Genomic DNA, 18,074 nt, shown 5'->3' with positions numbered 1-18,074 from the left:
TTCACTCCATCGCGGATTTTATATGTAAGCATATTTAAATATATATTGCGGATTTTTTGCTGGTTCGCGGATTTCTACGGACAATGGGTCTTTTAATTTCTGGTACATGCTTCCTCAGTTGGTTTGCCCAGTTGATTTCATACAAGGGACGCTATTGGCAGATGGCTGTGAAGCTAGATTGCTTACTTTTCTCTCTCTTGCGCGGACTCTCTGTGATCCTGACGTATGGGGATTGAGCAGGGGGGCTGTTCGCACACCTAGACGATACGGACGCTCGTCTAAAAATGCTGAAAGATTATCTTCACGTTGCTATCTTTTGTGCAGCTGCTTCCTGAAACGACATGCTGCACAGTGCTTCGCATACTTAAAAGCTCGAAGGGCACGTATTGATTTTTGACTGAAAAACAAACTCTGTCTGTCTGTCTCTCTCTCTCCCTGCTCCTGACGGAGGGGGTGTGAGCTGCCGCCTTCAACAGCTTTGTGCCGCGGTGCTTCGCATACTTAAAAGCCAAACAGCCCTATTGATTTGTTTGCTAGAGATTGTTTTCTCTATCTATGTGACATTCTGTGCTCCTGACACGCACTCCTTTGAAGAGGAAGATACGTTTGCATTCTTTTAATTGTGAGACAGAACTGTCATCTCTGTCTCGTCATGGAGCACAGTTTAAACTTTTGAAAAAGAGACAAATGTTTGTTTGCAGTGTTTGAATAACGTTCCTGTCTCTCTACAACCTCCTGTGTTTCTGCGCAAATCTGTGACCCAAGCATGACAATATAAAAATAACCATATAAACATATGGTTTCTACTTCGCGGATTTTCTTATTTCGCGGGTGGCTCTGGAAAGCAACCCCCGCGATGGAGGAGGGATTACTGTAATAGTAGTAATTTAACAGGTATTACACTAAAACTCAGTTTTGTCACTCCGATTTCACCTAATGTCTTGCTTTCTAGCATTCTTCTTCACATGACTGCAAAAACTCTCTCACTCACAAAATGGACCACTTGGTTGTACAAAACTTATTGTGAAGCCTTTGATAAGGCCAAAAAACAACTACCAAAAGCATAATGCCATAACTATTAAAACTGTTCAACCTATCCACCATTGAAAAAATACAAAATTACATTGACTCAAAATAAAAATGAGATTTTATTAACAGTTTAAATTCTTTAATGAGATCAAGTCAACACAGAAATATTTAAAACATTACTGCGGTTTTACTCTGCTTATGTTATATAATCACAATTCTCAATCCTTGACTCCCAAAAACATTAATAAAAAAAATTACTAAGTCAAACTTTCCTCCAGCCCATTCAATTTTTAAGTATCAGTGTACTGTGCTAGTAATTTTTTTTTTTTTTAATAAAAACACTAGGAGGCTGTGCCTCCTGCTCGCTTCGCTCGCCAACCCTAGTTGCCGCTAGTCATTTCCCGATCTGCCACTTGTGACGAATCATGCTGTGCTTTTGGATAAACATGAATATTTATTCTGTCTTTGATATCTCCATCTTTCGAAACTATTATCATGGACAATTCGTCTCATGTTGGTTTATTATATATGCGAGCGATTCAGATTCATATAGAAAGCCAAGAAAACTTCTTTGTTCATGTTTTTCACATACATTTAGGGTAATGCACGATACTTTTGGACATATGAATTTCTATCCATTATTGGCTGTAGACTCTCTAATATGTCTGATCGTTTAACTCTTTCTATTCTATGTTGCATTGCTTCTCCATGATCATAAATATAAACCTGACCGAATTGTGGTTTCTTTGAAATTAAACTTGTAGTAGCTTTAATTGTTGCGGAACCACAGATTCTCATTGCGTACGGTCCTGAATCATGTAAATCTACGTTTTGAGCATTGAATGATGCAAACGTGAACAAATTATTGTAGATTCGGATATTTTGCCTGTAGCGTTTGTGGATTTCACTTTCACCAAACAACAAATCTTTTATTTCTCAAGGATATGCCTCTTCATTGGGAAGAAACACTACTTTTCCCTGATGGCAACACAAATTAGACGATTTACAAGTCTCCGACATAAACTTTAAAGCCAAACAATATCTACATACATCTGTCATATCACCTATGTCCATATATTCTCTCTCTTTTCGCTGTTCTGTTATTTCACCGAGTAATTTCCGTTTGTTAGCACTAATGTGATCTTTACAGTCAGTTTTTTGAGACTTTCGAATTTTAGTACTTTCATAATCTCTAACTTTCTCTGCATGTGTATTGTGCCAACGTTTTTGAACCTCTTTACGACGTTCTGCTTTGTCTTCTACCCTTTGTCTTTGTCGGCCCTGTTTGGACCTGTTAGGTTTTCAATTCCACTTGGTCCAGGCCGATTATAACTTTCCTTATTTTCCTCTCCCCCCACTTGGACCCATTAGGTTTTCAGTTCCACTTGGTCCGGGCTAATTATAACTTTCCTTATTTTCCAAATTTGCACTTAAGATTATTATTGCTCTTTTTTGAATTCTTTTCTTTCCAATGCTTTTGGGCCTCTTTTTGATGCACTGCCCTTTCTTATTCACTTAGTTGTTGACGTTTCATCTAGAACGTATAAAATTATTATCCAGAAAAGGACTACATAGAAGGAAACTAATAGATTGTGTGTCTTGTATTAAAATGAGGAAAACATAAAAATTTATAAGAGTTGAGAGCACAGGAGAGGTGAGTAGTCCTCACAGGTGGCGCAGTGGTAGTGCTACTGCTTTGCAGTAAGGAGACTGTGGAAGATTGTGGGTTCGCTTCCCGGTTCCTCCCTGTGTGGATAGCGCTTTGAGTATTGAGAAAAGCGCTATATAAATGTAATGAATTATTATTATTATTATTAGATCGTGGGCATGGTTAAATCTCCTGGCACAAAGTCTCATCTCTTGGGACTTGAAATTATCTCTCTGAAAAGTCTCATCTCATCCCAGGATTTTTTTATATAATAGAGAGACAAAGAGTACATTTTAAGTTTGATCTTTCCCCAAATCCTAAATCATGGCTCAATATCTACGATTACCTTTGTTTCAAATCTTAGATACTTATTCTAAAAAAAGGGACAACTATGAGAGATGTGCAGATCATTATCCAGTAAGATTTCAGTAATCACCAGCCTATCAGCTTTCCAATTAGTATTCACACATGACTCACATAAGCAACAGACTCGTTTAAGTTTTGAGTGCTGGTATGAATCACTGGCCAGTACACATTGAAACCAAGAAGTAGGGATGTTTGGGGTTTGTGTAGTTTGTCAGTATATGTCTAATTGCTTTTGTTGCAGCAGACAGCTTTTATCCAATAAAAATTAAAGATTTTCATTCCATAATAAAGGAAATCAACTCATCTGATAGTGTGTTTTTTTGTAAAAACATTGCAGCTTATTGTGTGGTAAAGTTTATACACTGTACAGTTAAATAAAAAAATGTATACATTCTAAATGAACAATTCCAGACCATTACTTAAGAACGCAGAACTCACTCAACAACAAAACTGTAGTTACTTATTTACAAAAAGTTTAATTATAGGATCATAAAAGCATTACTTCAATGCAGTAAAATTAATCATATTAACTGTAGACATTGATAACCATTTTAGGTGCGCTTGCACGTAATCTGAGAAGCACCCAATTCCAATAACCCATGTCTGTCTGTCCACATGAAACAACATGACACCCAGTAGACCAATTTTAATGAAATGTAGCATACTTAGTCTTCAGAGATTTTTTTTTTTATTATTATAAAAAAAAGACAGTTCAACTTCCATTTAGATATCTTAAACAGTTCGCCTTGAACGAAGTTCAATGCATTTCCCATTGAAAACCACTAGTGAATCTGTGACATTGTCTACCTTAAAACAAAGAAACATTCTGTGTGAAAAAAAAAAAGGGCAGGATATTGCGTGCACAAAAAGTTGCTCACCATCACTGGCTGCTTGAGTACAGGCATCTTGACTGGTGATCAACCCAGCATTTGTTGAGTCCATCTTGGCACACGAGGAAACATTTACGTCAGCATGTTTCTGCTTTATGAAGTCTTCTCAGCAGCTTGACCACAAATGGAAGAGAACAAGTGCACCAGCATGTCATTCCTTTCAATATACTTTTGGTCAATGCTTTCCATGGACCGGGACTAGTTCGTAGACGTTTTGTGCCAGTCCAGGAAATGGCATGAATGACAAGTATACTAACCCTTTCATTGTCTACTGCTGGTTCACAAAAAGTTAACTATGAATTGTCACTGGTCACTGGAGCTCCACCGCTAGTAAAACTAAAGCAACCTGCTCTTTATCTTTTATTAATTGACTGAGCTGCTCAAAACAACACAAAGGGCTCTGACTATTCTATCAAATGTTAATCAATTGAGCCACTCAAAACTCCTCTGAGAACCACCCAAGTCTTGGAAGAGATTCTCTAACTAAAAAAAATTCACTAGTCAAAAAGGTTGAAAACCACTAACATAAATGATCTTCCTAACCATAAAGTTATACAATACAAATCAATAAAAAAATGTCATCTAGATATGAATGAAGTACATGGTTGTGTGACAATTTCACTGACACTATAATATACTAGGAGGACAGTACTGATTTCATGCTATGTGTCTCAATAAATAAATGAGCAACACCCCAATGTCCCAATAAGCTGTCCATCTAACAAAATTTGAGGCTCTATTAAAAAAAGGGCTTTGCTGAAACAACCATTATCACAATATGTCTACAACAGCTCAAAGGAAACTCCAAGAAGGACTTGTGTTTTTTTTTGTCCTATGCCCTGATCCTTTTCTGTTGAGGAGATAAAGCAGGCATCGCGAGGATACAATGCCCTGGTTTGGGACTTTGATGGTAAATTATAGGATGACAAGATTTTCAATGTGTCACATTCACATGATATCCATAATGGTCAGTAGTTGTAATAAAGCTTGCCTTTCTCATCTGTTATTCCCCAACATTTGTCATAACTGAACAACTCTGGTAGTCGCATTTCAATTAAAATTACTATGACCAGACATGCTAAAGCACAGAAAGAATTACAAAATTTTATTTTAATTTACTTATCTCAGTTATGGTAATTGACACTTGCAAATTGTCACTATATATGAAAACAGTGTGTGCATGCATGTGCACGTGTGTGAGAAACAGTGAGCCCTGTGATAAACTAGAGCCTAGCCCAGTCTTGTGTTCAGCCTTTTGCCCAGTCCTAAATGGAATACTCTCTTGCCAACAAAACCTTGAAATGGATTAGGAAGGTTCTACAACCTACCCACTAAACTCGGTTCATTCAGGGCTATAGAGGTTGCACAGTCCTCGAACACCCCTGAATATTATGCCATATGTACATTTTCTAAGTTATTTTTGTTTTTCGCATGCTGTGTTCATTTTATGCCATATGACAGTAAGAACTTCAAAGTGTATTTTTGGTAAAAATGTTGAAAAAAATGTGTTAGAAGTTTGCATCATACTCCTGTAATTTACACAGTACACTGTAATTTCATCTACTGATGTAAATATGAAATGTCTGCCCCTTATTTTAGCATATTGAACATGAATATTGAGGAAGTTATTGCCAGTTAAATCAAAGTAGAAGAAAAGGCCAAAAAAAGATTGTGTTAAGAGGGTATAAAGAAATGCCCTTATTCACTTACACACACTATATGTGGTACTTGGCTTTAAAAATTTACTCAGTTTTAGTTGTCTTTGACCCGCCCACCATATAGCCTAAATGCTTAACCTTGGTCAATCTAAAATAACATTTTTGGGGATTGATCTGGAGGCATCAGGCATAGCACGGAGGAAGTTTCTAATGTGTTGTGGGTGTTCTTCCCAGGTAATGGAATAGATGATGACATCGTCTATGCAGGCAGCACTATATGCACTGAGCAGTCTGTCCACCAAACACTGAAAAGCCGCAGGAGCCCCACGCAGCCGCAAGGGTAGGACACTGTACTGCCAGTGGCTGCTAGGTACTAAACACAGTCTTTTTCTTTTGCTGTGTCCATCAGAGAGATCTGCCAGTAGCCTTTGTCATATCAATGGTGGACAAGCACTGGGCACTTCCAAGACGCTCCAAGAGGTCATCCACCCTCAGCATAGGAATGGCATTGAATTGGGAAACCGGTTTAAGCCAGTGGAAGTCATTACAAAAAATCAGACTGGACCATGGACTCTGACTGGCCTCTATCATGCCCATCTTCAGCATTCATTTGTCTATAGTTCCTCTGCCTTCTTAGCCTTAGAGGTGGTAAGGCCACTCACAGATGACCACTTCTGGTGTCATGGGTGATCAGCACTGTGCGGCCTAGTTGAGAATTGATAACCCCCCTTGACTGAGGTAATCACAGCACTCAGCTCCTCCTCCTGTCAGGGATTGAGTTGGTCCCCACAATTTAACTGTTCGGTGTCTGAAAAAAGTGAAGGAGCAGGAGTAGCCGCCAAGTCTCCAGAGTTTGACATGGTAGATTAACATGGTAGACCCGCGCTTTCAGACGGCGGTTTGGTGGTATATCAGGCAGTCCACCAGCCCTTTACGCTCCATAATTTCAAATGTCCCTTGCTAGTGTGCAAGTAGCTTAGAGTGGCTTGTGGGAATAAACAGCATAGCTCAAACCATTGGGTTTGGAACTAACAAAGGTAGGACTATCGGTTGTACAACTCGGCCTGTGCATGTGGAGCACCCACTGCATGCTCTTTCATAGTGGGACATATTTACTCAAAGCAATCCCTAAGTTCAGTGACCTACTTGACTATGTTGTGAAAGAGGGGGTTGGCGGGGGAGGGTGTTACTCCTCCCTGCCTTCCACACCAAGTCGAGCAGTCTTCTAAGCTTTCTGCCATAAAATAACTCATAAGGTGAAAACCCTGTTTTTGGTTTGCTACTTCCCAGAAGGCAATCAAGACTAGGGGCAGGAAATGATCCCAGTCCTTCCGGTCTCTTTGCACCACTTTCCTCAGCATCTCCTTGAGCATTTGGTTAAAGCTCACAACCAGACTTTGGAGATGGTAAACGGATGTCTTGAGGTTTCAGATGCAGAGGAGCCTGGCGACCTCCCTGAAGGTGTGCAACATAAAAGGTGATGCCTGATCCATGAAGATTTCTTTGGGGATGCCAACATGCGATAATACCCCATAAGTTCCCGGGCAATATTATTCAAAGTAGCCACCCGGAGGGGTATGGCCCTTGGATACTGAGTGGAGAGTATGCAGAGGGTTTGAGCAGCCCTACAATGTCCATGCCAGTCATTCAAAGGGTATACTGTATCAGTGATGGGCAAGGGAATAAGAGCGGCGAGATCCCACCAGGGTATTTGGAAGAGTTGGAATTCCAGAATGGATCTGCCAAAACCCCGTACCTCCTCATGCACTCCCGGCCAATAGAAGCATGCAGTGATGCGCTCCAGGGTTTTTTTCTCGGTCCAAGTGCCACCTAGTAAATGAGCATGGGTCAGGTTGCATACCTCCTAACAAAACAGACAGAGGAAAAGCAGTTGGTTCTTTGTCCCTTCCCGGTTTTCCATCAGAGAGGTTAGGTTATCAGGGGCACCCTCTATCAAACCCACAGAATCTGTAGGTGGGTAAAGCAGATTAAACGGTGGGCCCGGCATTTCCTCCTCCAGCTCCAAATCCACGTGGTTATACTCTCGGGCCTGACTCTTCCCATACGGGAGCCTTGGAACCACCACCACCATATGCTTTTGACCGAGTTGTCCCGTACAACTATCCAACAGTTGGCTGTAAGTTAGTCTTTAGCATCACCATGAATACAGCTAAGACTGGCCCGCTTTCAATATTATTGTTCTGTTGGGACAGAACGGCCAGCTATGATTATAACGTTGCTGCCAGGAATGACAACAGGGTTAGATGTGACTGTAACAGTACCTTTCTGCTCAGGTCCAAGTGCATTCCATGGGGTTGTTTCCTTGAAGGCAGGTTGCCACGGTGTATCTTTGCTCGCCACATTGGTAGCACTGCAGGGGTAGGGGCAATCGCTCCCTCCTCTGTAGAGGCATCTCGATGTCTATGGCAAGGTTCTCAGGTTCGGCGCTCTGGCCAGAGTGGGGCCAACGCCAGGTGTCAGGGTGCTATGTCTGGCTTACAGAGCAGTGCCGCTCAATGATATGTAAATGTATATTGTACTTATGCTTTCATATTGTGTGTGTGTATGTATATATATTATATATATATATTTTTTTTTTTTAAATCAACATTTCAAGTTTAAAATCAAAATTTACCTTTTGTTTTCTTAACTGTGTCCCTATTTTTTTTTTTTTTTTTTTTTTTCTCCGAGACCCTAATACGCTTCGATAGGACACTCAGACACTCCAGTTTGACATAGCAGTACTTTTTTTTTTTTTTTTTTTTTTGGGCCACCATGTGACTATCTGAAGTTGAATTTGAGTGGCAAGTTACTTTTGATGCTCATACCACTGCCTAAGCCACCAGACAGTACATTTTTTGTTGCTTCCACTTCACTGAGTAGGACATCCACTTCGAAGTGAAATTCTTTTTTTTTTTTTTCCCCCCCTGTCTTTAAAAAAAAAAAAATAATAAAACACTGAATGGAAGGAGCTATTTACATTGATTGGCATATTCAAATGTGCAAAATTCTTGGAAGAGTCGGTGTGGGGTTGTAGGCGCATGCATGTGCATTAAAACTCAAGTTGATTGCAATTTATAATGGGGAAGTGAATGGATCTTTGCTTACGCACAGTTTTATGCATCTGATATTTTTGTGTGTATGCACATTTCTGTTTTTGTCCGCACACCAAGTTTTTGTGTGAATTCTATGCACAACGTTATAAATGAGGCCCCAGGTGTTGTGGTAGGGTGAGAACCAAAAAGTTGGTTACCATATCCACTATGCACTTCGGTGTATTCTCTGCCAGCCAGAGCCATCTGGCCAGTCGGAACCACAAGTCAAAAACTTGGGCCCTCGCAGGGTGATCAGGGTCAAACATCCACTCCCAACAATGGCAAGTCAATCTGTAGGGGATGAATTAAAGGAACACTTTTTAATTAGAGTATACCATCAAGTCAATGAAACTTCTGGGATCCATATTACTAAACGAGAATGGTAAACCGGATATGGACGCAGGGACATGCCCGTGGACGCAAAAAACAGTGCGCAGGCGCCACACAAAGCCCCCCTCCAACCAACGAAAATCGCACGAGATATGGTGCGCCCACTAACAGAAATGAGGCAATGCGCCCATAGCACACACAAAAAAAAGGAGTTAGACGCAGGCGCCACACAAAGCCCATACGGGCGCAGGCTCCACACAAAGCCCATAGCACACAAAAAAAGAGGATTCAGACCCACGCCCCACAGTGAAATGGGACAGACTACGGAGTCCACACACTAACCTAAATAGGAAATGAGACACAAAGCACCCCTCCACTAACAGAAATAAGAAATGAGGCAACGCGCCCATAGCACACAACACAGAGGAGTCACACGCATGCGCCACACAAAGCCTATAGCACACAAAAAAGAGGAGTCAGACACACGCCCGAAAGTGAAACGGGACAGACTATGGACTCCACACAGGGTCACCCATCGAGACCGTGATTACGGCTCAAAAACGAAACGGCGACCGCAACCAAACACTCGACATCATACAGAAAAGCCACAAATACGGACAAAACAACATATTTGAATCACATTATCCCCACCTAACAGTGAAACGGGACATACTTCGGAGTCCACAAAGGTTCACAAATCACGCCCAAGATTGTATGGACAAAGAGTTGTCACTCCCCCACACCACAGTAAAACGTGACAGACTACGGAGTCCCACTACACATCAGAATCCACGCACTTCTAAAAAACCAGACGCAGACACCCGCCATCATACATAAACAACAAGAAAACGAACCAAAATACATATTAGAATCACATTACAGTGATACGATATTAACAGGACACCCACAGATAACACAGACGCAACACCTGATGGATAATAAGAAGAAGAAACAAACGCTCCGTATTAAACATACGTCATCTGAGCACGTAGAAACTTTACATCATAGGTGAATCTCATTACAGTGATGCACTATTAACCGTACAACCACAGAAAATGCTCCATATTAACAGTGAGTGTGACCATCCTTATTACTTATCCATATTACTAACGGACAAAGAACAGAGCAGTCATGAATTCACAATCACGGCTGCAAAACGATACGGCTCGAGTAACGGAACCACACAGACGACCCCCGCATGAAAAAAAAACAATAAACGTAGGCGCCTACAACGTGCTTCTGAAACCGCAGAAGAAAAACTGTCTCGGCTCCAAAAACAAAAAGCTCGACTAACACAAGTACAGAAACGAGCCCAAATGGACAGATACAATGAACGTGGATGCATGCAGTGCACGTCTCAAACTGCAGAAGCGAAGCAGGCACGAACTATACCGCATAGGTGAATCACATTACAGTGATGCATTATTGACAATACGATAAACATCACAATATAGCCAAAAAATGAAAATTATTACTCGAAAATGGGAAAATATGTTCACCGCGGACCAGGTGTCATTAAAACAAAAGCAGAATACAGCAAGATCACAAATGACAGACAGAGTAGAAAGAAAAGTACAACGTCATGAACAGGTTAAACGAGGGGGCCAAACACATGGACAGCAAGTTACAGATAATGAAGACCGGAATTCAAAAGCTTCAAAAGCAAAAGCTCGACTGACCGAGATACAAACTGAAACGAGAAACACTACGGGGTCCGCAGTAGTCCACAATGCACCGCATAATAGTACAGATGGAGCTCCGTATTAACAGTAGGGGGCCCCAGAGTGACACGGGCGAACGCTCCGTATTAAACGTGCGTCATCCTCCCACGTGGCTGCCCCGGCGCGGCACGGGTTTCAAAACGCCGGGGGTAGGTGAGCGAAGCCCCCTTGTATTGTTCTGGTAAGTAGCAGAGAATTGCTGTTAATCAGTTTCAGCTGCTTTGGTGTTAATTAACAACAGGTGGCACTAGAGGGGCAACAATGAGACGACCCCCAAAACAGAAATGGTTTAGGAGATGGAGATTCTAGGAGACAGGCAGTTACTCTAGCATTTATGCGTTGTACCAGTTCTGTATGTAGTAATTAGTATATATCTATTCTTATATGTTAAACTGAAAACTGTAACTGAGTGCTATAAAAAATATGTTTGGCCATTATCAGACATATGCTACTTTAAGTAAAACTGAAGTTACAAATTAGGCTAGTCACCCTGGGCTTAAGTTAGCTTCTTTAAAAGCACAAATGGTAGGTCTTTCTTAACAAAAAGAAGCATTTCTGCCTTTTCCCCAGCAAATCTGTTTCTCTTTCATTCACTGCATTTGACGCAGCTGAAAATAGACTCTCACTGTCCACAATGGTACAATTTGGGAAAATAAGCTGCACTACTTTTCAAATGCTGAGTGATGCTATTATTTATGGGGTTAGAGGGCTCACGGAGATAGTTTTCAGCTGTATGATGTTTAGAAACAAATACCTAAGTAATGGCATGTCATCCTACCTAGCACAGGGCACAATGCGGGAACAAACCCTGAGGCAGAGAATGGACACCAGGACACCACTCCACTGCAAGGCGAACACAAACACACACTAAAGCCAATTTAGCATCATCAATTCACCTAACCTCATGTCTTTGGACAGTGGAAGGAAACTGGAACACCCAAAGGACATACACACACACACACAGGGAGAATATTCAAATTTCAAGCAAGGAGGACCCAAGAATGTGAACCCTGGTCTCCTTACTGCGAGGCAGCACAGCTACACACTGCACCACTGTGTTGCCCTACCTGGTATAATAATAAAAAGTAAATTATAATTATGCTGACCAGATTTGTGGTGAATAAAAACAGGACAACACGCTCTACCAACCACTGCCATCAACAAAAATGTAACAACCAACAAGTGCTAGTTATGATATTATAAGCTCACTGTATACTGGTTTGTGCCATATAATGCACGGTTCCATTCTGTAACATTTTGTGCTGCAAGTGTGGCTTTTGATATTGAGAAATGCGCTAGTGCTTGAGCTATTACTGGATTATTTTGAATTAAAGTTACACTGCATTAAAACTGGAGTAGTTCTTTTAAAATCGTTTACAGGTTGGATGCAGAGGACATGTTTTTCTCAAAGAAGAAAACTTAAATCACATTTTAACTTGGAACTGTTCTTTTTGGTTAAGTGACCATTTAATTAAACTCCTACATTTTTTCACCCCCAAAGCAATTGGGCAATCCAAAATGAAACATCCCACAGGCTGCACTGCCGTAACATCAGTTTTGCAGGCAATGTAGCAAATGTGAATTGAAAACACTTGAAGGAAAATGCAAGGCGATGCCTTTATTGTGAGCCTTTTTGTCACAGCGCATATTTGCAGCAGAGTTTACCCAGCACTCTTCAGCCTGGCTCCTGCTGACCCCACATGATACCGACAGTGGTTAAAGTGACACCTGCACAAGAAGACTAATTGGATATTTGGATGTTGCAGTATATGATTTGTGGGTTGAAAAAAAAAATATCCCTGAAATCTGTGATATGAGTGTCAGGACACCTATTAACAACCTAAAATCCGAGACTGTCACAGAAAATTGAGTATTATTTTTATGGTTCAGTTATTTTACTTCTGCAGCAGTTGAATGTGGTTTTGCAGCCACAGATTAATTTTCCTCAAGAATTTCTTCATACATTTCCCACAACATGGCAGCAACCACATCACTCAAGAGTGCAAATCTTTCCCTCCTGTGGTTCGCTATTGCCCTCTGCATGTCTGTCACCAGCTGACATGTCGACTAGTTGTTTCTCCATTGCTAATTTTGCCTGTCTTTCATTATCTTGGTTAAAAAAAAAAAAAAAAAAAAAAAAAAAAAAAAAAATTATTTTATTATATATATTATATATATATATATATATTATATACACACATATATATATATACATATATATATATACACACATATACATATACACACACACACACACACACAGTACTGTGGAAAAGTTTTAGGCAGGTGTGGAAAAAAATGCTGTAAACAAAGAATGCTTTCAGAAATATAATGATTTTTTTATTGTTATCAATTTACAAAATGCAAAGTGAGCGAACAAAAGAAAAATCTAAATCAAATCAATATTTGGTGTTACTACCTTTTGCCTTCAAACAGCATCAATTCTTCTAGGTACACTTGCACAAAGTCAGGGATTTTGTAGGATTATAGTCAGGTGTATGATCAACCAATTATACCAAACAGGTGCTAATAATCATAAATGTCACACGTAGGTTGAAACACAGTCATTAACTGAAACAGAAAGAGCTGTGTAGGAGGCTTAAAACTGGGTGAGGAACAGCCAAACTCTGCTACCAAGGTGAAGTTGTGGAAGACAGTTTCATGTCATGGCAAGATTGAGCAAAGCAACAAGACACAAGGTAGTTATACTGAATCAGCAAGGTTTCTCCCAGACAAAGATTTCAAAGCAGACTGGGGTTTCAAGATGTGCCGTTCAAGCTCTTTCGAAGAGCCACAAAGAAACGGGCAACGTTGAGGATCATAGACGCAGTGGTTGGCCAAGGAAACTTAGTGCAGCAGATGAAAGACACATCAAGCTTATTACCCTGTGAAATCGGAAGATGTCCAGCAGTGCCATCAGCTCAGAACTGGCAAAAACCAGTGAGACCCAGGTACACCCATCTACTGTCCGGAGAAGTCTGGCCAGAAGTGGTCTTCATGGAGGAGTTGCAGCCAAAAAGCCATACCTCCGACATGGAAACAAGGCCAAGCGACTCAAGTATGCACGAAAACATAGGAACTGGGGTGCAGAAAAATGGCAGCAGGTGCTCTGACTGAGGAGTCAAAATTTGAAATATTTGGCTGTAGCAGAATGCAGTTTGGTCGTCGAAGGGCTGGAGAGTGGTATAATAATGAGTGTCTGCAGGCAACAGTGAAGCATGGTGGAGGTTCCTTGAACGTTTGGGGCTGCATTTCTGCAAATGGAGTTGGAGATTTGGTCAGGATTAATGGTGTTCTCAATGCTGAGAAATACAGGAAGATACTTATCCATCATGCAATACTATCAGGGAGGCGTATGATTGGCCCCAAATTTATTCTGCAGCAGGACAACGACCCCAAACATACAGCCAAAGTCATCAAGAACTATCTTCAGTGTAAAGAAGAACAAGAAGTCTGGAAGTGATGGTATGGCCCCCACAGAGCCCTGATCTCAACATCGAGACTGTGTCTGGGATTACATGAAGAGACAGAAGGATGCGAGAAAGCCTACATCCACAGAAGATCTGTGGTTAGTTCTCCAAGATGTTTGGAACAACCTACCAGCCGAGTTCCTTCAAAAACTGTGTGCAAGTGTACCTAGAAGAAATTGATGCTGTTTTGAAGGCAAAGGGGTGGTCACACCAAATATTTATTTGATTTAGATTTCTCTTATGTTCATTCACTGCATTTTGTTGATTGATGAAAATAAATGATTAACATTTCCACTTTTGAAAAGCATTCCTTGTTTACAGCATTTTTTCACACCTGCCTAAAACTTTTTGCACAGTACTGTATGTATTACTTGGATCAAGGACAGTAAATAGATGGTATACAGTAGTGGCTCTGAAAATCCGCCACAGAGTCATTTTATGACAACCTAGAAAAGTGAACTCTGCAATTTGTCTTGCAACTCTTGCCAAGTATAAGTTTGAGTGCTTCAAAACAGGGGGAAAAAAAAACCAGACAGTTGCAGATGAATGTGTGGTTATGTCTTTACTATAAAAAACAAATGTCATCTTTCATTTTGGGAGTACTAGCAGCTAGAAATTCAATTTATAATTCGTTACAGTGGTTCTTCAGATAGGTAATTAAATGTGTGGTGTTGAATGAGTCATTTCTGCAGTCTCCTCATATTATCGAACTTTTGCAGGTAGAGCAGATATCAACTCTGTTGTCAACCTTTTTTACAGAGAACTATGACCACACAGGCGGACATGCTGCTTTAGTAATGATAGCTGCCTAATGAATAAAAACTGGGAAACCCCTTTGTTTATAGTGTGTGTTTTTCTGCAGTGGCTTAAACTTAATGTCAATTTTTCAATGTCTGCCTAATAGAAAAATGCATAACAATTATTCAGCAAACTGTAATGTTAGCAAAACCTTAATCATCAGCTGACAGTACTGGCCAATATCTACACATCGGAACAATGCTGGTCAATAACAGTATGGTTGCAGATATATCACCCCATCTCTGCTTTTATGCAGAGCAACATTTGTTACAAGTCATGGCAGAACTGATGATGAAACAAAATTATAGATAAAAAGATTTAAAATATGCAGCCCAAGGTTTGAGACAACTGGCAATTAAGTATCTGTGGAAAATGTCACAACTCCACCCATGACAATTAATGGCACAAACTACACAGAAAAAAAAGTTAAATTAAATGTGACAACAACAAAAGAGTTAAGCGTTTAAAGCTATAGAAAATGTACAAACAATTCAACTGTATTTTAAATGTAAAAATTCCACTTTTATGCCTTTGTGAATACACAACAAACAGAAATAAAAAAATCTAATTAAATTGGATCATTTCAAGATAAAAGGGCTCACAGATTGTGAAACTGGTTAAAACAAAACCCTGTCACTACATGAGGTCCCCAGGATAGTTAAGGGTAACAGCTAAGCATAAACTTAGTTCAAATTCATTACTTCATAAAAATCAGCAAATATCTGGACAGTTTACATCTGTTGGTCATTTTTGGACTAAAAGAAAAGAAATGGTAGATTCACATTTCTGTTCAGTTTCTCTTAAAAAATGTAAAGTACTTTTAATCTAATTCAGATTGTTAAGAGTGGGGAGACAGCTTTTGTGTCAATTAATCAAGGGGAGAGGTCAGGGATTTGAATAAATGCTTTGCAAATTATTTGATTTTCCTCAAGGATTTAAGGCAAAGGTAGCAAACAAAACATGAAAGCCATTTTAAAGCACTAGGACACCAACAACATTTCTTACCTTTTTTGAAAAAATCAATACCATGTTTAAAGCAACTGACATTTTTGCGTTGCACATTTGCAAGATTCAGAACTTGTAAATATACAATGTGGCAGAACTATTAAGACCTAGATGAGCTGCTGATCAAGCAAAATAAAAAACATTAACACATGAGTAACATTATTTAAAAAAAAAAAAAAAAAAAAAAACTTACCAACTCATCCAAATTACGCATATCACAAAATACCCTCTTCTGAAGCCTGTTGGGGTAGTCATTTTTGTAAGAATATGCCTCTTCTCGGCTGTTCAGTTGAAATTCAAAACGTTCCTGGTTCTCTTGATCACGAATCTCTTCTTCAATTTCTTCCTCCAGCTGAATAAGCATAGGGGCCAGCATGCCAAATTTTGCCCCTCTGCGGGCAACCTCTAGCAGACAAAGAACAACATTTTTCTCATTTCTTTTTAACACCAAGTCATTGGTCTCAAACATTAGAACATCCTGGATTCCCAGCTCCTGTCGACACCAGGCAATAAAGTTGGACACATTGTCCCGTGCCACAAAGGAACCTGGCACAACATTACGAGACTGAGATAGCACTTCTCTCCGGGGCAGCTTTTTCAACTGGGCAGCCTCTGGGTATTCAAGCTCAAAGTCACGGGCTGCACGGTTCACATTGTTAGCATGGCGGCAAAGGGCACAGCCAGTCTCAAGAGCTTCTAGGAAGTTATCCACTTGGATATCCAGGTCATACAATGTATTAAGCCACTCAGCCAGGTCCTCCTTCATAGCATAAAGATACTCCTCACTTGATTTAAAAGGTCGGATGCTTTTTGAAGCTGCTGACTGGATGTTGCATTGATCTGCCATGTTGGGCAAATCAAAAACACACAATTAGAAGAATAGGTTGCATCTCATGTGAAAATATTTATTGTATCTTTATCATCGGTGCTCCAGAAATGTTTTCCTTGTATTCCTTCGTTTAAATATGCTGCCCCAGACTCACTTGCTCTCTGTCACTCCCTTAAAATGTTCTTGTCAGGCACTGAAGGTAAAAACAAATTAGGGAAAAAATGTAAAAACAGTTACCACAAAGTAAATGATTAAAACTTAGTCACTCATTACCCTTAAGGATATATCTGCCATTGCAGTGCCACCTGCAATAAATTAAGCTCTATTTATCCAACAGTCATGACTTTCTTAAAAATAAACATACAAATTTGGGGGGAAAAAAAACAACATCTGTTGAGTGAACATTATGACGATTAAAGCTAAATCATGTTTAAAAGTTAAAAATGGAAAAGGAGGTAATGAAGGTATAGGAAGTAACTGGGGATGACAGAGGTCTGGTGGTGAATGACTTAATACATGATAGTTATTTTTTATTTTATAGTAACTTTCACAGTAAACATGATAATAGTGCATTTCATCAAAAAAAAAAAAAATCTAAAAACAGAAAAAAGGTAAGAAGACTACAATGTTTAAAACATTCTTTAATCATTTTTACAATGTCTTAATCAAAGGTAGAGTAATGTACCTATCACAAAACAAACAACTATATAAAACAAAACCTGGTTATCTTTTTCTGACTTACTAGTCTCAGATTTCAAATGTTATTTTCAGATGTGTAATTCAGTTGCATTGTTTTATGCATTTGTTAAACTCAGTATGATTTTATCAGATATTCAATGACCCAACTCAGTCAAATTTACACATTAGATCCAATTATTACTTACAGTTGAGATTCAAAATTAAATATTACTTCATTAAATTATTTCTGATTTCACTATTAATTACACTTGATTTGTTACCAATATACTCACAGATTAAAATAAGGACAGAGCAACATTTAGATTGTACCTCTGCATCAAAAATGTGTAGATATTTTAAGAAACGGAAGCATAAATGCAGAAAACAATTTAGATCAACTAACATCAAATTATATAATGAGAACTTTAAAAGAGGCCTTGTATACAGTAGCTCCCTTTAAAAACAAAAGTAATTACTGCACATAGAAACTCAACCTGGTTTAATGAGTTTACTTGCACTCTTAAATTAGAATGTCAAAAACTAGAGCACAGGTGGAG

General features: G+C 39.5%; 1 protein-coding gene across 1 annotated transcript in view; it reads right to left on the bottom strand.

The window, feature by feature from the left end:
* Window positions 1-18,074, bottom strand: part of gas2l1 (growth arrest-specific 2 like 1) — a 66,970-nt gene that overhangs the window by 44,157 nt on the left and 4,739 nt on the right. Inside the window, exon 2 of the mRNA XM_028808455.2 lies at window positions 16,204-17,032. Within this exon, the coding sequence (XP_028664288.1) occupies window positions 16,204-16,857 (654 nt within the window). The 5' untranslated portion in view covers window positions 16,858-17,032. The remainder of the gene's footprint in view (window positions 1-16,203; window positions 17,033-18,074) is intronic.

Source organism: Erpetoichthys calabaricus, chromosome 1, assembly GCF_900747795.2.
Source record: "Erpetoichthys calabaricus chromosome 1, fErpCal1.3, whole genome shotgun sequence".
NCBI lineage: Eukaryota > Metazoa > Chordata > Cladistia > Polypteriformes > Polypteridae > Erpetoichthys > Erpetoichthys calabaricus.
Note: the sequence above shows the minus strand (reverse complement) of the source record. Positions and strands in the feature narration are given on the sequence as shown.